Genomic DNA, 20,457 nt, shown 5'->3' with positions numbered 1-20,457 from the left:
GGTCACTACATTATAAAAAAGATGTTGAGACTCTAGAAAAAGCACAGAGAAGAGCAACCAGGATGATTAGGGGACAGGAGACTAAAACATATGAAGAACGGTTACAGGAACTGGGCATGTCTAGTCTAGGGAAGAGAAGGACTAGGGGAGACATGAGAGCATTCTTCCAATATTTGAGGGTCTGCCACAGAGAGGAGGGAGTGAAGCTATTTTCCAACTATTTGTTTTTGTCTTTTCAATCCCAGATTGAATCCTAAATACGTACACGCTATGAACAACTTGGGAAATATCCTGAAAGAAAAAAATGAACTTCATGAAGCTGAAGAACTTCTCTCACTAGCTGTTCAAATACAGTATGTTTTGAACATCAAAAATATAGCTGTGGGTCACCAACGTATTGTGGTGTTACCTGGACATTTTCTTAGTTAATCTTCTGAAATATACTTTGTGATGCTGTTATGTGTAATGTATTTCATTAGAGGACACTCTAGAACATTCCTCCTCCAGATTGCACAAAGCTGTCTTTTTTAGGATGTTTTTCATAAATGGTTTGTGGTGTATATACATGGTCTAGACTCTAAAAGTCTGGTTGAGATAAGAGAAGATTCCAGAATTTCTCAGAACATTCCTTCTTTCGAATGGAGTGTTTTGCTGAGTAAATTTGCCCTTGAAGGTTGTGCAAATAGCACTGCTACTACAAAATGGAGCTATATTATTTCTTGTCGTAAACTTTGGGGACCAGTCATTGGCTTCTAGTTTGTTTCTTTGGCATAAGGAGGATTTAGATTGAAGGTACCTGAAGGACCATCCTTCTGTATTCAGATGCCTTTCTTTAAATCCCACTAACAAGATAATTTAGGTTAATTTGAGCACAGAACAAGGATTCTCTGAGCTTGATTTTAACCAAAAGGCCGAGAAGCAATGAGAACAAAGATTCTCTGTAGTGATTTCTGGATTATAGAACATGTTTCTCTTCTCTTTAGTTGTAGGTTAATTCTATTCAGCTTGGCTTTAAGTGCATTGTCTCTATTTCTTGTATTTAAATTATTCTCTCCCCTCCCTTTGTCCTTGATGTACTATGTTACTAAATTATTGTTTTGTTTTCAAAAATACTTAAATTGCTTTACAGTTTTAAATTCAGATTGCATTTTTAATTTAATAAATAAGTAAGGGGCATCAAAGCTGTATTTGTATTTAATATGCTAAAATGTTCACAACTCTCTTTGCCTAGGCCTGATTTTGCAGCAGCCTGGATGAATTTAGGGATAGTGCAGAATAGCTTAAGAAGGTATGAAGAAGCAGAGAAAAGCTACTGGACTGCAATTAGACACAGGAAAAAATACCCAGATTGTTACTATAATCTAGGACGCTTAGTAAGTGTACTTATTTATCTTTCTGCTAATGATCCTAGATCAGCCTTAGCAACTTTAAGTTCTCTGGTTGTCAACTCCCAGAATTCCCCAGCAAGAAACACCTGGGAGTTGAAGTTCACACATCTGAAAGTTTCCAAGCTTGAGGAAACACTGTCCTAGATACGTAAGATGCAAGTGAGTTTTGAATGTTGATCAGTTGCCTGTTAGAGAGTACCTTCTTGGACTTCGGACTTGTTTAGAAAGATTGTTTAGGTTCTTTCACACACTGAAGTTGCAGCCTTAATTTTAATAGAAGTGAATTATAATATAGGATTGCATCAGAACAAATATAAACCAAAGCTCACATTGATTCTTCTGGTGTCCCAGAAATGCTCAAGTAAAGTCTCTTGTTTAGGAACTAAAAGTTTCTTGTACTGTATATACAAAAATATACAATATGTAAAACTGTATATTAAAGTGGTAAAAATTAGCAGCACACTGTGTCCTATATCAGGGGTCCCCAACCCTGGTCCATGGACTGGCACTGGTCCGCGGTATGCCAGAAACAGGGCCACACAAACAAGCGAAACCCCATCTACAGGATGCAGGCAGCATGCAAAACCATGTCCCTTCTGGTCCGTGGAAAAACCTTTCCACAGAACCGGTCCCTCGTGCCCAAAAGGGGGGGTGCTGACCTATATAATTACTGAAGTACAGGTAGTCCTCGACTTACAACAATTCGATTAGTATCCATTCAAAGTTACGACATTGAAAAATGTAGACTTACGACCATTTTTTCAGTTACAACCTTTGCAGCTTCCCCTTGGTTACATGATCAAAATTCAGATGCTTTGCAACCGGTTCATATTTATGATGCTTTGCAGCATCCTGGAGACATGTGATAGCTTTTATGACCTGACAAGCTAAGTCAGTGGGGAAGCCAGATTTACTTAACAACCAGTTATTCACTTATCATCTGCAGGGATTCCCTTAACAACAGTGGCAAGAAAGTAGTAAAATGGGGCACATAACAAATGCCTTACTTAATAACAGAAATTTTTGATTCAGTTGTGGTCATAACGTGAGGGCTACCTGTAATTGAACAATCTAAAAGTCTAGGGAAAAATGGAGAAAAGGGCTAGAGGAGAGTATTAATCAAACAATAGTAGGGATAAATGCTCTTTAATGAAATCAGTAATAAATTGGCAGATACCACTGCTAATTTTCTCCCAACTGCTGTTCTTGGCAGTCTTTGGGGGGGTGAGGAATAATTTTATTTCTTAATACTGTACTGTCATGCAAAAACTTAGCACCAACTAGGGATTGGTGATGCTGTGTGAATGCCACAGATAGGTATGTTATGCCTCCCCAAGATCACTGTTGCTAGACAAAACTCAAATTCCCCCCAAACCTGAAAATGTGGGTTTCCCCTGCCTTCCAGAAGTGTCCTGGGAGCTCCTTAGGTTACAAAAAGCATATTTGAGGTTGTGGATTATAAGCTATGGGTAGATCATCTTTGTCCTATTCCTAAACCAACCTTGATATTCCAGACAGTAACTGGATAAATGTAAATAATAGGCAAATTTTGCCCGGTACTTATTATTATTCTGGTGGTTTTTGTTTGTGGTTTTGTTTGTTTGTTTTGCTTGCTTGTTTGCTTTGCACTCCAACATGTAAGACTTAGATTACATCCGTTGGAAAAGTCAATCAGTTTCTTCAATCGATAAACACTAATCTTCCTTCTGAAATAAGAGAAACACAGAATGTTGAGCTGTTTAAATGTTTAAATCAGAATGTGCAGCCCTTCTGATTTAAACGCGAGGGAGGTCCTTTGGGGGGCACTCCCAATCTCTGTGCTTTTGGAGGGCGCAGAAGCACTGACCCACAATGGGCACTACCCTGGAAAGAGAGGTAGCTTCTTAAAAGAATTGCAGATAGGCGGGGGGCTATGAGATCCTATGTACTTTGAAGCCCCTTTTAAGGGTCAAACCCAAAACAGAACACAGCCCCAAGGCATACAGACTGGGGACCTTTCTAAGTAGAAGGTCTTGTAGAAAATGGGACAAAGGTTCAGAAAATATACAAACTCCTCTATTCTGTACACAGTTATGTGCAATTCTTAGTGTAGATTTATTTTTTTCACATTTATAAAAAAAACATTTTTCTGGAATTATAGCTATTCACATTGCAGATTTATTTGGTGTGCAGAGACTCTCATACAGTGGGACCTGAGCAAGGGTTACTTTTCTTGGCTTGTTATCTCACGGCCAACTGTGTTCCTTTCAGTATGCTGATCTGAATCGCCACATCGATGCATTGAATGCTTGGAGAAACGCCACAGTGTTGAAACCACAACATAGTTTGGCTTGGAACAACATGATTATATTGCTCGACAATACAGGTACAATCCGCTTTTTTTTCCAGACTATTTTTTTTTCTACAACTTGTTTAGATTTCCAGCCCATTGTTTTCTGTTATATGATCTCGGGCTCTAATTCTAAAATAGGAATTAGAATGTCGCTAACCCAAGATTTTACAGCTGCTGTAAAACAGCATCTCTCACAAACTATACATAAACTTGCCAATGTGCCAGAATGTGTGTCCTCAGACATCAGTTTTCCATTAATGTCTTGTATTCCAAAATACTTTTGCAAGTAATGATTCAGTACTTGGAGCCAAGTCTCAGAATTAAACAAGAAATAAATTTATTATTACATTCTAGTGTTTGGAATCATAACAAATACAGAGGTTTCAGGCGACAATCTTTTGAAAAAGACTCACAATGTATTGCGTCAGTTTTATTTCATGATGGATTAGATCTTTCAGTATGAAAGTAATTGATTAAGAGTCTTAATTTGATTAGCTTCAAACAAAATTCAATAAAAAAGGAGAAAGAATCATTCTAGTTGCTGTCAATTTACTAACCAGCTAGAAAATCTTTCATTCTGCTGGTTGTTTTTTCTATTCTTTTTCTCCAGCAGCCTTCAGGATGCTCACAAAAACCTATTTTTGTGTTTGATATGAAGATTTCTTAATCTGGTTATATTCACATCCTAATAAAGCTGTTTTAAATGCATTTAAAAGCATAGTAGCCAAATATTTATTTTATATTTTACATCTAGAAAAAAATGCCGTACAAATTTTACTGGTCTTCTCTTCACTTGCAATTCATTTTTTATTATTTGATTTGTTCTTAATTGTTTTCTTTAAGGAAAATAGCTAAGCATCTTCTTATGATTAAAAATAATTATTCATCCTCATTCCATCTCGTTCTCTCCTTTAATTTGTTCCTAGGGAACTTGGCACAAGCAGAAACTGTTGGAAGGGAAGCTTTGGAGTTAATACCAAATGATCATTCTATTATGTTTTCGCTGGCAAATGTACTGGGGAAATCACAGAAATATAAGGTAAAGCATTTTTTCTAACCACAAATTGTAGATAGATAACTCCTACAAATATTATTTCTCAATGATTCGGGGATTAAGTATGTCCTCATAATTGTGATTCAGTGAAAAGATTGGCAGTGGGTTTAACTTGGAAGCCAACACAGCAAAATATGTATTGATACCCAGAGTTGATTTTTTTCCCCCAAAATCATGGGTGGGCGTGGGGGAATCTTAAGAGAAAATGTAAGTCCTATTCCAATGGCTTGCTTGGTTGTGGGATGACACTTTCTAAACAGCTGTTACCAGGTCAATTTCATTTTTTTCAGTCTGACTAAACTGAAGCACTATTTTATTTTACTTTTTAATTAGGGGGAAGATAGAAATATAGCATGAGTCTCTTCTAGGGAAATCCAAAATCCAGATACAAATATGTCTCAGTTATTACAAAGAATTATTATATGCAAGAAAAGCTCAAACCATAAATATAGAAAAAGTATTTTGTTCTTCAACAATTTTTTGAATTTGATGCTACTTTTTACATATATTTACGTTTTGTAATAAAAATAGCATCAATTTCAAAAAGTCTTGGAAATACAAAATAGTTATTTGTTCCTGCTTTAATTATGATAAAAACATTTAAAACAATGTAGGTTGCATGCGGTTACAGTTCTCTTTATCTTTCCTATTAAATAATTGCTTTCTTTTAACAAAAGGAATTTGGCTTGAATATAGTCTTTAAAGTCTTAAGGATGTCATTCATGAAGGATCTGTAAGCTTTATAGAATTCATTTTGAAAAATGAATCATGACAATTCCCACTGTTTTTAATTGTTTAGACTATAGGTAGGTTATTTGCAGCCACATGGGAAAAGGGAAAATTGAGAAGAGTTATGAACGGATAGGAAACAAAAGTTTGTTAGAGAAATAGTGAAAATTCTTTTGACAAGCTAGAAATCCTTTTAGGTTAGAGTTGTTGACTCTGGGGGAGGGGAGATTTTGCTACATTTTACCAATGAAATATGTGAATTTACCTCAAATACAAATACTATAATGTGATTATAAGTAACTAAATGGAAAAATCCACATAATCTCTTGACGAATGTATATTTTCTTTTATGTTCACTGAGAGCATTTGCACCAAGACAAATTCCTTGTGTGTCCAATCACTATCATAATCTTAGATTCATATCGTCAATTTTCTTAAGACTAAATTTGTTTGAATGTACATGCGTTGGTTTTAAGTAGTGATTTGTATGAGGTTTCTAATGGAGCCCACAAGTGTTTTTGTGTTCTTACCAACACTGAAGTAATTACTGTCTAATTGACAGAAACTACCAACCAACAGCTGGATCGGCCTGTGAATTGTCCCATTAGAGGGAAGTAGAAGTGTGAATGCATGTGGGGGAAAAATAGGGTGACATAATCACATTAATAGACCATAGAGCATGAGGTAATTGGGAGTGTTTGGTTGCACTTGACATTGTAGGCACTACAAAAATAGCTTGTCCTGTTGATCTCTTTTTCTGAATTATTCAGGAATCTGAAGCTTTGTTCCACAAGGCAATTAAAGCCAATCCAACGGCTGCCAGTTACCATGGTAATTTGGGTAAGACATTTTATAGCTCCCCTGGTGCAAACTTTTTTTTAAAAAAAATCAGACACTGGTTGAATTTTTTTTTTTTCCACATTCAGTTTCTTGCAGGCATTCTTCTGCGAGCTAGATTTCTCGTCCGCCTGCTTGCTAAACAAATTGCCAACAAGATACTGGAGTTCTCAGAGTGGGTTTTCAATAGTGTCAAGCTGTTCACATTGTATCCCAGACCAACCATGCAGGCTACCGGCTGCAGCCCAGAGGTGGTGCATGTCAGTGGTGGCAAATTGGTTTGTCCTCTGCTTGCAAATCACAATGAGCTCTCCTGATTAAAAAAAAAAAAAAGCCATTTATGGCTGTAGCACAATCTACTCTTGTCATTCCTTGGCCCGCGTGGCTCCAAACATGTCTGCTCCAGCTGGCTACAGAGCAGGCTGCCACAGTGCCGACAGCCAACCAAATGTTTTAATGTTTTCTAAGTAATTGGCAAGATTGTCTGTTCGTCAACAACGCTGCTAACAAAAAAAACCCTCTTTGCTGTTTCAGCTGTGCTGTACCATCGCTGGGGAAATTTTGACTTAGCCAAGAAACACTATGAAGTCTCTCTGAAGCTTGACCCCACAGCAGCTGGGACCAGGGAAAACTACAGCCTTTTAAAAAAGAAACTGGACCAACTGCAAAACAAAGGGTGATGCTTGAAGTTTCTTCTCAGGCTTTGAATGCAGATTGCATATAACGTGGCTACGGATCACCAGGGAGAGGCATTGTCACCCAAGACTACAGAACATAACAACATCGGCCGTTCTAAAGTTTCTTGAAATTTAGCCTTAAAATTTCAAAGGGGGGAAATAACGTCTTAGTTTAGACTATTTCATTTAGAGAATTAAAAGGGCTTGCTTCTCCTTTTTGCGGTTTGTTTGTTTTCGAATCAATGATAAAATGATGATGATGAATATTTATACTGATATTAAATCATTTGCACTGGTAGAGTCCGCGTTAAAATGAAGAGTTGGAGAATAGTCTTCAGCACAGCCTATGGACAGAGACCTGTCCCCAGTTTCAGAAATGGAAATGGATGGTAACTGTTTGGTAACCTTTCAATAGGAATTCCAGTGCAGTCCTGGTACGTGTGGTTCTTGACTTACAACTACAGTTGGGACTGTAATTTCAGTCCCAAAAGAGAGGCGGTTGTTAAGCGAGACATCCCATGGCTGGATTCGAGTTTACAACCGTTTCACCATGGACATTAAGTAAGTTACAAAGTCGTTGAGCAAACCTGGCTCCCCGCCCCCCAATTGACTTGGATTGTGAGAAGCCAGCTGAGAAGTTAACACGTGATCGCAAGAAGATGCAACTGTCATCAGTGTGCACCAGTTGCCAAGAGCCCAAATTGCAACCACATGATTGCAAAGGTGGTCTGATGGTCGTAACTTTGAGGGTGGGTCGTAAGTAAGTTTTTTTTCAGGCTGTCATATCTTTGAACCGTCTTGAAATAGACAATTGTAAGTCAAAGATTACCTGTATGAAAGATGACCTTGTAATAAGGACAGAACTTGGAGCAGGGAAGATTGATTTGTACATTTGATGAAGAGATGATTTGCTTCGATAGCACAGAAGTTGAAGTTGCTTTCATCTGACCAGGCTTTAATTGCTGTCCATGTGTTGTAAATAAACCTGCTGAAAAGGAGATATAGCAGGTGGAGATTTTTCCACTGCAAGAATTCTTTGAATTCATGCTGCTCCTAGGTTCAGGTTAAAGTCAGTGTTTGACTGGAATACAAAGGAGGGTTTCCTATTTTGAAGTTGTAAAATTGGGAGCAAGAGCTTGTCTGGAAGGTTGCATAAATTATTTAAACACTTCATTACAACTTCAGACAAAGGGTTTTTTCCCCCTGGGTTTGATATGCTGGTGCCCGTTTTGGTGGTCCTATGAACAGCTTAAATCCATACAATTTCTTGATGTTTCTTCATTTCCTCTTGAGTGTAGAGATGCCAAAAATATATTGCAAGGTCACCTGTTAGTATTATATCTAACTTTGTCTAGTAACTTAAGGATCAAGAAATAGTTTGTTCTTCCATGTCCATATTTATTCTTGGTGGAGTCTATTTTTCTGTGCTGAAGACAAAGAGAAGGATATGCACTGAGCCAAGATAGTGAAAAAGAAATAAATATGATATGCGTATACTTTATTCTAGACTCTTAGTCCCCAATTTTAGCTTCTTCTGAAAGAAGGACCACTATGGGAAGAGGAGTTTTAAAGGATTCTTTAGCCTCTTGACTTCTGTATCATTTAATAAAACACACTTTATTAAAAATAGATTCTATTCAGCATTGCACTGTTTTAGCCATGATGGATTTTTTTTTTAGATATTAATATTCCATCCCATGAGATAATTATAGACCAGAGTTCCTCAACCCCTGGTTTACGGACCAGCAGCGGGCCATGGCACACCAGGAACCAGGCTGTGCAAGCGAGCAAACCTTCATCTGTGCACCCGCAGGATCCAAGTAGTGTGTGAAACCACGACCACTCCAGAAAAACCACCCTCCATGGAACCAGTGCTTGGTGCCCAAAATGTTGGGGGTCACCTTTGTAGAGAATATTTTAAATAGCTAGAAAGTCCACATGCCATATTCATTTCATTATAGAAGTAGTAGGAATTGTGGGCTAAGATTCTGGAATAAAGTAAGTGTGTTCCACATTTATTTCCATGCTGCCTTTCTTCCTGCTGATATGTATATCTCCAGACAGTGGTTACATCAGATTTATGCTCATTCAATAAGAGCAATTCGCTGGGAATGGAAACCTCTGTGTTTTGCAATGCATGTAGCTTAATGCAATTTTGAGGGTACCATGATATTGTAATTTTGTTTTTTCAGCTTTAAATATGTTCAGGTCCTCATTTGTTCAATATTAGATGAACAGATTCAAGATAGAGATATAATCATTTCTGAAGTACTTGCATATGTTAAGTGACAACTATGTTTATTCAAATTATGTTCCCATATACATTTCGGTTTATTTATGTACAAGTATTAAGGGTCTCTTGGCCTTCAAAAGTCTATTGTTTGAAAAAACATTTAAAAGAATGATGTAGATATCAGTCTTGTCAGACAAATATCTGATTGGACAATTGAAATCAATGTCACAGGCTGTAAAAGCTTTATGATATTCAAAAAACCCATTTGGTTAGTGGGTTTTTCCTGACCTACATCATTTTAATAAGGGTTTTGATTACAAAATCTTCTAGATTTTAAAATTCTCCTAGCATTTGATGATAATTTATGGCAAAACTGAATTTGTTAGATCATAAATAGCATAATTTATTCTGTTATGGGAACACAGTGGGCAAAGGAATACTTTTCAAGATGTTATAACCACTTTCCAAAATGAGAGAAAGAGATTTTCTTATCAGTTCTTTTCCTAGTAGAGCTGTCTTAGACCAGCCCATGAGAGCATCCCAGATGCTTACTAGAACAGAAACTACAGTATGTCCCATTTTGTCAGCCTTACTAGCTGGACCAGATAAGAATTACAACAAAATAAATAAATTCTACCCTTTTATTAACAGAATCTTGCAAATTTGAAAGTACCATTCTCCCACCATCTCCTTTACAAACCAAAAAATTAGGGTCTCTTCTGAATATCTACTCCTGTCACTATTCAGCTGGAGACAATGTTGTCTCTGATCATTTCCCAGGTAGCATTTCTTGGTCATTTCTTCTAAGGTCTGTCCCACATAACATTAGACATTTAGAGCAAGGATCTTCAAACTTGGCAAATTTAAGTCTTGCTGACTTCAACTCCCAAAATTCCTGAGCTAACATGACTGGAGGAGGAATTCTGGAGTTGAACTCCACAAGTCTTAAAGCTGTCAAGTTTGAAGACCCCTGGTTTAGAGGATCACTATATTATGAACAAGTAAAACTTGACTTTGGTGATAATATTTATAACAGGTAATACAGGATATAAGAGCATGCTCTTTAAAAGAACAAATCAAGAGAACCATAGACATAATTATAGAACAATTGTCATGAGAGCTATCCATTTTCTCTTTTCTATATGCTGGTTATTTCCCTAATGTCTCCTCTTTCCAATTGTCTCTCCTGTAATTTCTTCTCTTCACATTCTTTCTGCCTACTTAAATCTAACCCTTTATTTGCTTTAACTGAAACCAAATAAGGTAGTACTGTATTTATCATATCAGTAATACTTGGATATTACTCTGGATATTACTGATAGAATTGGACAAAATATTTCCAGTTTGAGTAGAAATGGCCTCCAAATACCTTCTTTCAATGTGGAAGCAGTTGTTTTGAGATCACACAAGGTCTTCCAACTTTGTGGGAAATTTTTCAAGTCCCGTTTGAAGCTCAAAATCTCTGGGCCAAATTTGAAATAATTTCCTATAGGTTCCAGACAGCCCATGTCAAATTCAGAACAAATATTTCAAACACAGCAGGGAGTTTCAAGCTTAAATTATTTCTAATCTTGAGACATTTTTGCACAACCCTAATTGCTGGTCACTGCATCATTGCTTTGCATTTTGTGTTCTGAATTAGAAAATCAAGACATTATAAGGTGAAACTTATTTTAAATTTGTCGGTTTAAATTTTTTAATATTTTACTCTTTCTTTATATTAACAAAAGTATATTTTCTTTTTTAAAAAAAATTACCAATTAGTTAAATTACTGCCCCAAATCATTTAAAATTCTTGTAAATCCTTGTAGAAGTTTCTTGTAGACGTTTACATAAAAATATTGAATTCAGTATGCTTGAAATTATAGGTCTTTGCAAAAACTAATTTCAACCAGCACAATAGGATAAAATTGGTTCCCTGTGTAATGTGAGATGAGGCAGTTGAGTTAATCCAAACCATGATTCAGTTAATCAGCATTAGCATGTGATACAACTCAGACCAAGAATAAACCAGCAGGGAGCTGGATCAGCGGTTAATTCCTTTTCTAATATCGTTGTAAAATGCATGTGGTTACAAACGTTGGTTACTCAAAGTGACATTTTTAATGTGTGCTTGTTGGTTTGCATGTGTACATATGGGTTTTTAGATGAGATGCAAATGATTTTCCTTTTGAAAATAATAAGTATTAAAACTAATAATTTATTTTGGAGCTGCTTGAATAGCATTTTAAAACACTATAAAAGTACATTTCATCTCATAAGTTCTACATCGGAGGTCTCTAAACTTGGCAGCATAGCTGGCTAGAGAATTCTGGGAGTTGAAGTCCACAATCTACATGATGGGTTAAGGTTAAAGGTTAGGCTTTCCCCTTAACTCTAGGTTTCCTAAACCTAGTATATCAAGAAAAGCATTAGGATGACTTGCCCAGTTTATTCACTAATAGTTCATGATTACCACAGGTATTGGGCACATAGTTCCACAATGAAATATTCACGTGTCATTATTTGCTTCCGAAAGCACACCCAAGAGTCTTGTGGCTATGTTAATTTCCAGTTGTGGTAAAAATTCCAGCAGTTACACATGAGGAAACCATATCTTTCCAACCTGGTCTATAGAAACATTGGCAGAAAGGATTTTTTTTAAATTAAGATTGTCTCTGCCTAACTGAAACGCTGTCTTTTTTGGTTGTATGTGTGATACCTATAAAAAGCATTGAACTTCCAATTGCACAGACTTCCTCTTGACCTACTGATACTCTCTTCGCCTAGAGACAGCTGTATTTTTCTATACAGTTTATCTTAAGAGATGGTTGCTTCCTGGTGCAAAACATTTATTTTGATATAGCTGGTAGTGAGTGCTTATTAACTTTTCCTGGGACAGGTGTGAAACTGTGCCAGGCTACTTGTTTATGTCTTTGCCCGTGGCAGCATAAAACATTTTGTAACTGATCTGGTGTCAAATTTGTGAGAGATTTACATCTTGTTTTTTAATTATTGCCTGCCAATATCAGTGGGATTTGGAGAAGTACATATTATGCACTAGATATTTTAAAAAAATCTTAGGAGGTGATGATTGATGGAGGGAAGGCAATAGGAAGGATAGGAACATTTAATCAATTATTTTCCTGCAATTTTTTTTGCACAGAAACTATCCATATGTCAAGCCGCTTTGATTGGCAAATTAACAAATCAACCTGATTATTTAGCATGCAATTAATAAGCCTCTTTCAAACCTTACTTCAGACTTCTGGATTCAGATAACAGGTAACAGATAATCAGAGTTGGAAGGGATCTTGTAGGTCATCTAGTCCAACCCCTGGCCCAAGCAGGAGACCCTACACCATTTCTGACAGATGGAAGTCCAATCTCTTCTTCAAAGTCTCAAGTGATGGCATTCCCACAACTTCCAAGGACAAGCTGTTCATTCCATATAGTACGGCACTCAATGCCTTATTTGTTTGCTCTCCAGTAAAAGGCAATAAATCATGTCTTTTTCTAAAATGAAATAATAGCTGTTATAAATTCCTTTACTGTTTATAATGAGGATTAGGGCTCAAGGCTCAGAGGTGCTTGCAAGTTTTTGCTATGAACTTTAATCTGATAACAAATTGGGATTGTCTCTACAGGTAGTCCATGACTTAAAATCACAATTGAGCCCAAAATTTCTATTGCTAAGTGAGACATTTTTAAGTGTCTTCCCCCATTCTACAACCCTGTTGTTAAGTGAATCACTGCAGTTGTTGAGTTAGTAACATGGCTGTTAAGTGAATCTGTCTTTCCCATTAACTTTGCTTGTCAGAAGGTTGCAAAAGGTCATCATCCCATGACCATGGGACATTGCAACTGTCATAAATATGAGTCCTTTGCCAAGCGTCTGAATTTGAACTTTTCTAAGTCGAGAGGAGTGACGAGTACTAAAAACAAGGACTGAGCAAACCACATAACTTACTCCGTGATCTTTATTTCAACCGGAAGAAGTAGGAGTCATGAGGCAGCCGACACTAGCACGTTCTACCTTAGGCATTGATTACCGGGAGTAAAACAAGTACCGGGACTAGATTTTCACTTCAAAATGCCTCAAATTTTACAAGTTTTAAAGCAACCAAGTACCAAGATATGACTGTGTTCAATTGGATTGTAAGAATTATAGTTGTTTGTTGTAAATATTAACAATTTTGTAAGTATGGATTTTGCACAGGAGAATTCATGGGATTTCTGTGTGTATCAGAACACGGAATTATCTACGGTTAGTTTGGTGATATGTTTAATGTTTGTCTGTCTATGATACGTTACAAGTTTATTCAGGGAGGGCTGGTTAAACTGTAATAAACATTTAATAATAAAAATGCATGAAGCCTCTAAAAGTAGTTTCTTACTTGGATGGATTGATGGACGTCTTAATGGAGTCCTTCACTGTTAATAAGTACAATGTTTGTGCCCTGTATGCGATTTTGCAGGTTTGCATCTGAGCAAGTCTTAGATTTCAGATCAGTATTTCCCACCGTGTGAAATTGACTTCTGCCCAAATATATAGAAAATTAATTCCTAGCTGTACATGGGTAGATTTTTACTTATGATCACTCACTTAGAGACCATTCAAAGTTATGACAGACCCATACCCCAAAAGGTACTTACCACACATGGTTCTGAAGTTCCGACAGGCTCCATTACTGCTGTAAGTCGAGAACTACTTGTAACCTGCAGTTTCATCCAGGAACTCAAAGCATGCACATTGTATTCCCTTACAAGCTTCCAGATGTACAAGTTTACAAACTTCCTTTACAGCAGATTTCAACATTTCAGGCTTTGCAGACCAGCAGGGGGACGGAGGGGATGGTTCGCCTAAGCGGCTAGCAAGCACACACATGGCTCCATTTGCCTGAGTGGCGTCTATAGGCACCTGCCACCCACACAAATGGAGCATGCATGCTCACCTGCTACACACACAAGTGAGGAGGCATGTGCATACGTGCGCACTCACTGGCTGTTTCCATGGCCCAGTTGCAAACCCCTTACGGCCCCTTAGTTGGGGACTTCTGCTTTTACAGTATCACCTAGAGCAGGGGTATCGAACTCATGTCACGGTGGCATCACATGACATATCAGTTTTTTTGTCCCCTTCGCTAAACTGGGCGTGGCCAGCAGGTGACGCATCCGACTGACAGGCCAAGAGTTTGACAGCCCTGACCTAGAGAGCTCCCATAGCTGAAATAAATCTTCCCAGTGCTAGTTCATAGCATTAGACCAGTTCCTGGATCAAGATGCTCTTCACAGCTCACAGAGAACGGGCATATCAGGTAAGTACCAACGCCCTATCTAGACGGGCTGCAAAGTTCAACACTTCAGTGAATATTATTTCTGCAAACAAATGGCTTCTGTAAGAAAAGGAATACCTTATTTAGAGAAGCAGAGGCTTTCCAGCTCAGTGGTGTCACTGTGGATTGAAACTGCATTCTGGATTTCAGGCAGAAATTTTTGCTAGCTTCCAGACACGCTTGCCTGAAATTCAAACATTTAATGAAGAGTGTTCAACAAAACCTCTCTTCATTATGAGTGCAACTTTCCCTTTAGGGTGAAAGTAATGATTGCTGTCATGTGAATGTATTAAGACAACAGAAGGCAGAGACATACTGTGGCCACCCTAAGAGAGAAGCCCATTCATAAAATGGCTGCTACAGTGAGCTTAGCTAGTATTTATCAAAAACTAAACCAGCCTCCCAACATGCTTTCTATCTCAGTGAGATCACAGCATTCCTACAAATAAATCTGATAGCAGAACCTTTTTTAAAAAGCTAATTTGCCAGTTTCTTATTTTCATATCCACTGTTAGCACTACAAGACACCTTCTGAAAAAGTTCCTAAGTCTGCACACTTTCTCTACGGGTGGAGTATTACTCTTTCATTGTTATGTATTTGAAGCAAATAGGAAACCCCAATGCAGTTTAAATTGTCAATTCTTAAATCTATTCATGAAAGGAACAGGGTTTGCTGGTGAAAGCGTCAGGAGTTGTATCAATTGCAATGACACAAGGGGAATAGATCTCGCCAGCATGGCCATGAAAAATGATTCCGCTTCAGTCTTTGTCACTCTCAGGCAATGGCTCTCCTTTCATTGTCCTTGGCAATGAGGTTGTCCTGTTACATCTTACTCATCAATGAACTGCTATTAAAATCTCAAACAATATGCATTTGCAGCAGCTATTTAATTTGGTTACCTGGATCCGAAGGTGCAGAATTACTTCCCAAGAAATGGCTAGCAAATAGATTTGGAGTAAATTTACAGGTAGTGTTCCCCCACCCACAGACAGTCAACACAGTTTTCATCACGAATGGCATGGATTCATGCATCTTAACCTTATTGCTTAACCCATCCTAAGCACAAAGGGAAATCCACTGGTTGTCTTGGCAACCACAATCTCCCTGGCCCTTCTTTCTCTCTGACATCCAACAAATCTATGGGCATAGAATTCGTACAGTCCTATCAAGCTGGATAGCTGAAAGGCACATTCTTCTACCCCTCTAGCTGCAGCATAAAGTTGCCCTGATAACGTTTTTAAATGATAGGTCCTTATATTTCATTTATTCCCCGCCCATGGTATAATGAAATAACAGAGTTGGAAGGGACCTTGGAGGTCTTCTAGTCCAATCTCCTGCTCAGACAGGAAGCCCTATACCATTTCAGACAAAATGGCTGACCAATCTCTTCTTAAAAACTCTCAGTATTGGAGCACCCACAACTTCTGGAGTCAAGTGGTTTCACTCATTAATCGTTCTGTCAGGAAATTTCTCCCTAGTTCTAGGTTGGTTAATTAGTTTCCTTAATTACCTTCCATCCATTCTTGTCCTGCCTTCGGGTGCTCTGGAGAATAAGTTGACCCTCTCTTCTTTGTGGCAGCCTGTAGACACAGCTTACAATTGTATTCAGTATTCAGCAGTTTTTAAAAAGTTTTCCCTCTTCTCCCAACACACTTTCTAAAAAGCTTCATCAACCATATGATTTGAGGATGCTGCCAGAGCTAGGATCTCCCCAGCTTCTATAGACCTCCTGATGTGGCGCCCACACACACACACACACACACACACTGCTTCAGCTGCCTGGCACTGCATTTTTGCTTGGGCTGCAAAGATATCAAAACCTGGCTTGCACTGTGCGCCTGCATTTGCCTGTCCAGCATTCTGAATAGCATCAGTCAAGCATTACACAGCTTCTTTATATACAGAAGAAGGCTACATCTGCTTTTAAATACTGTGTGGATGTAGAGCTTTTTGTTTTTTTTTGAACCAGTGCCAGGTCTGCAATTAACAAACAGAACTAGCAAGAGCCTTTTAGTTCTGTGATGCAAATGTCTGAAACAGACCTGGGTTCTGTCTGCTCCACTGTCAAGTTCTTACAGATGCTTTACTGAAGTCACATGTAAGTTAAGAGAGGTACAGAGCAAAATGGAGGGTATTCTCCCAGCACCTCTCACAAGCTTGAAAGTTTCCTCTCAATTCTCCCTCTGTATTTCTGCTGGCCCTGTCAGCTGAGCTGTTTTTAGAAATGCACTTCTGTAGATACCAGAACTAGGCTATAACTTTCTGTATCTCTGAAATTTTGTTTTTGTATGGAGTTTTGCATCCCAACTCCGTAGCACAGCCCCAGTTTGAGTTATAATTTTCATTGGTGAGGAACCATATCTAGTATCATGGGAATGCCTGCTTTAAATTCAATACACATGTGAGGCTGGTGAACCAGTTTGGCTGCAAAGAGAAGCAAGACTGCATAGTTCCTCACTTCTGGGTATCCAAGCCAACCCCTGGTCAGACATATTCCAATTACCACAAGAAACACTGAAGAATTAAATAAAGGGCAACACTTATCTTTAGCAATTCAAAAAAAAGCTATGGCAGGCCAAATCTGATTGGTACATGGATGTAGCATCTTAGATAATCACCTGGCTATAAAGAGGGGAGGGGCACACCACAGATAGAGTTGATGGCAAAGCACTTATTCTTGTTGCCAAGGGTGGCACTACGTGACATGTCAGCAAGAGTCTAATTTGCCTCAAAGACAAGCCCTACACCTAACCATATTCCTTTTTAAAGCATGCAAAGGGAGTTGTGTTTTGCCTGGCATCTGTTCATTATACCAACCATTATATCAAACATGATTCCTAATGTTCAATGTTTCTATCTAATGTTGAATTTCATGGCAGGATTGTCAGTAATTATTACCACTCTGGGTGCACAAAAATTAAACTAAATATATTTTGCTAGTTGGTTTCTATGGTCAGCACCATACATCAGTGTGAATTTACGTAATTGGGCTTATTCAGTAAACAGTGGCGCTCTTAGCATGAAAGTTTAAGTTCAGATTCAATCCTCTCATTGGAAAGGTTATAATAATTACACTGTAAGATTTATGGGCTGCAATCGAATTCAGTCCTAACTCCAATACCTAATTCAGCAACCCCCTTTCCGAAAAACTGTAGGTGCCTCTAAGAACACATACAAAATTGTATACACAGGAAAAGGGCCCTTCTTGCATGTAGAACAATGATGGTGAACCTATGACAAACGTCAAAGGTGATATGCCACAACATTTTCAGCATTCACCAACACATCACAACTATTCTTCATATATGCCTTCTCATGTGATTTTTGGAGTATGTAGAGGCCACACAAAAAAGGTGTATGTTTGAGGAATGTCGGAAGATTACAGATTAACAGAGTTGGAAGGGACCTTGTAGGTCATCTAATCCAACCCCTTTTCCCACCCAAGCCGGAGACACTATACCATTTCTGACAGAGACATTTTAAGCGGCAGAGGTGGCCCTAGGGCTGAGAACATGAGGCTAAGGCCTCTACTTCAGGTCCAGCCTTGGCACTGCTATTAGGTGCTACCGTTCATGGTGACCTAGATGGGGGGATAGGGAAGTTTTTCTTTCATTTGGAGTGAGATGATACACTAGCCGTCAAGTTAGGCGTTTCCAAATTTTTGACACAGTCTGTGACAAACTGTCCAAACTGTTGCCATCACTGGTGTGAAACATCATGCCCTTGATTCTTGGCCAATGTATCTTTTCTTTTTACATACTACACTGAGAGCATATGCACCAAGACAAATTCTTTGTGTATCTAATCACACTTGGCCAATAAAGCATTCATTCATTCATTCATTCATTCATTCAAAGATCAGATTAGCCCAGATCTTCCTGGCTTTTCCCAGGGTCCTCCTGAAAAATGTGGTTTTGCCAACAGGTTGGAGACCTGGGAGTGTGGCAGAGCCCCTGCTGCAGTCCTGGTTGCTTTGATGAATGGGTTTCCTGGCTGCCAGTTTTATGTATTTTATTAAGTTGTTGTACACATTCCTATTTTTTTCTCCTTTTTAATTTGTCGCATTGCTCTCGTATTTGTTTTGTCTGAAAGTCACCCAGAATCATATATATGAGATAGTCATATACACACGTGTGTATATAAAAACACACATATATAAAGGAACATGAATACACATTTGCACCTTTAGTGGGAGGGGGGAAAGTCACAGCCTCTTGCCAACAGCCCCCTCTCCCCCAGGTTGTCTGCATAACCCAGACGTCTCCAAACTTGTGGACTTCAACTCCCAGAATTTTCCAGCCAGCATACACAGAATTCTGGGAGTTGAAGTCCACAAGTCTTAAAGTTGCCAAGTTTAGGGACCTCTGGCATAACCGAAAGTCCCTTTTCTAGCCCAGCCCTATTGTGACGCTAGGGGGCTCCGCCCAATCATCGGCTTTTTAAAGGGCCACAACCCGGAAACCACGGAGGGTGAAAAGGTCGGAGAATTTTCCAGTCTAGCAAGTCGGTCGAGGTGGACTCGACAGCCGTTCAACCTGGCAGGTGAGAGGGTGGGAGAGTTCAGGCTGACCTAGGGAACACCCCCCCCTCTCCCGGGATTGGTGCCAGTGTTTTCGAAGGTGATTGGCTAAGAAGCGTCATGTGAAATTCGTGGAGGGGCCGGGGGAAGTTGGCGGGGGGGGGCGGAGTTAGAGTGAGAGAAATACCGAACGTTGGTTTAGAGCGGCCTTTCAAACGGAGCGGCGCGTGCCCCGGGCGAGACCACGTGAGGGAAGGCGAGCGATCGTATTGGTCGGCCGCGGTTTTTAAAGACCCGGTTGGAGAGCGATGGAAGGAGCTTTTCGTGGTTGTCAGTGACGGCGGGCAGTCTCGGCGGAGAGCGAAACCCGAAGTCTTTTTGGCTCGAAGGAATTAACTCTCGCCCCTTGAGCGGAGTCGTAAAGATTAACCGTTTTAGTGGGAGAAAATAATAAGAATGTGCTAAGGAAAAGGTCCCGGCCCGGGACTGGACTGGTTTACCCGGTCTGGTGCGCAGGCGCAGAAAGGCCTTTGCCTTCGATCAAGGGTCGTGGAAAGAGTTTCGCGGCTCTGTCGGTATTTTCGGGCGATCTGCCTTCTCCACAAACTGGACTTTTTTTTGAGTTGAAGCGATCAGGCCTCAAGTGTAATGGCTGAGTGATAGAAGTGCAGCTTTCAAAAAACAGCCGCAGAAAAGTCGTCCCGTTGAATAGCGTTGAGAGTTGGAACCAGAATATTTAACATTTCTCGCCATCTTATCAGAATAGAGCTGGAAGGGACCTTGGAGGTCTTCTAGTCCAACCCCCTGCTCAAGCAGGAGACGCTACACCATCTCAGACAGGTAATCTAGTCTCTCCTAAAAAGCCTCCAGTGATGAAGCCCTACAACTTCTGAAGCCAAGCCTGTTCCACTGATCAATTGTTCCAACTGAAAGGAAGTTTCTCCTTAATTCCAAGTTGCTGCTTCTCCTTGAGTTGTTTCCATCCATCGCTTCTTGTCCTGCCCTCAGGTGCTTTGGAAAACGTTAACCCTCCCTTGGCTTCGTGACAGCCCCTCACTCTTGCAATACGCACAGTTCAAAACCATAATCCAAATTTCTGCAACAGCATATACAATTTTTATTAAAGATTTTTTTATTTTTGTTTTTAACACCTCTCTTGTGAGCAAGGTGATTCCAGATTACAACATTTAAACATAGTCATAGTTACATTTCCAGCTATCATTAACATCACATCAAATCATCCACTAATCTTTAATAAATTTCCATGTCATATTTCAGTTCATTAGTTCAATATCTATGTCATTTCATTCACAGAAGGGATTTCTCTACTGTCTTAAACTGGACAGCATCAGAACAACTACCCTTTTAAATA

At 39.0% G+C, this 20,457-nt stretch overlaps 1 protein-coding gene across 3 annotated transcripts in view; it reads left to right on the top strand.

Moving 5' to 3' along the window:
* The window catches only part of TMTC4 (transmembrane O-mannosyltransferase targeting cadherins 4), an 88,989-nt gene that overhangs the window by 44,380 nt on the left and 24,152 nt on the right, over positions 1-20,457 (top strand). Inside the window, exons 13-18 of one of the 3 annotated variants that reach the window (XM_087937921.1) lie at positions 246-353; positions 1,232-1,373; positions 3,639-3,753; positions 4,647-4,759; positions 6,274-6,334; positions 6,875-13,600. In XM_087937921.1, the coding sequence (XP_087794047.1) occupies positions 246-353; positions 1,232-1,373; positions 3,639-3,753; positions 4,647-4,759; positions 6,274-6,334; positions 6,875-7,020 (685 nt within the window). In that variant the 3' untranslated portion in view covers positions 7,021-13,600. Of the gene's footprint in view, positions 1-245; positions 354-1,231; positions 1,374-3,638; positions 3,754-4,646; positions 4,760-6,273; positions 6,344-6,874; positions 13,601-20,457 lie in introns of those variants that run through there. The other 2 variants (XM_026708396.2, XM_087937923.1) reach the window with 2 other exon arrangements.

This window comes from Pseudonaja textilis, chromosome 8 (genome assembly GCF_049901715.1).
Source record: "Pseudonaja textilis isolate UNSWEBS1 chromosome 8, rPseTex1.2, whole genome shotgun sequence".
Classification (NCBI taxonomy): domain Eukaryota; kingdom Metazoa; phylum Chordata; class Lepidosauria; order Squamata; family Elapidae; genus Pseudonaja; species Pseudonaja textilis.
This window is presented reverse-complemented; position numbering and strand designations above follow the sequence as displayed.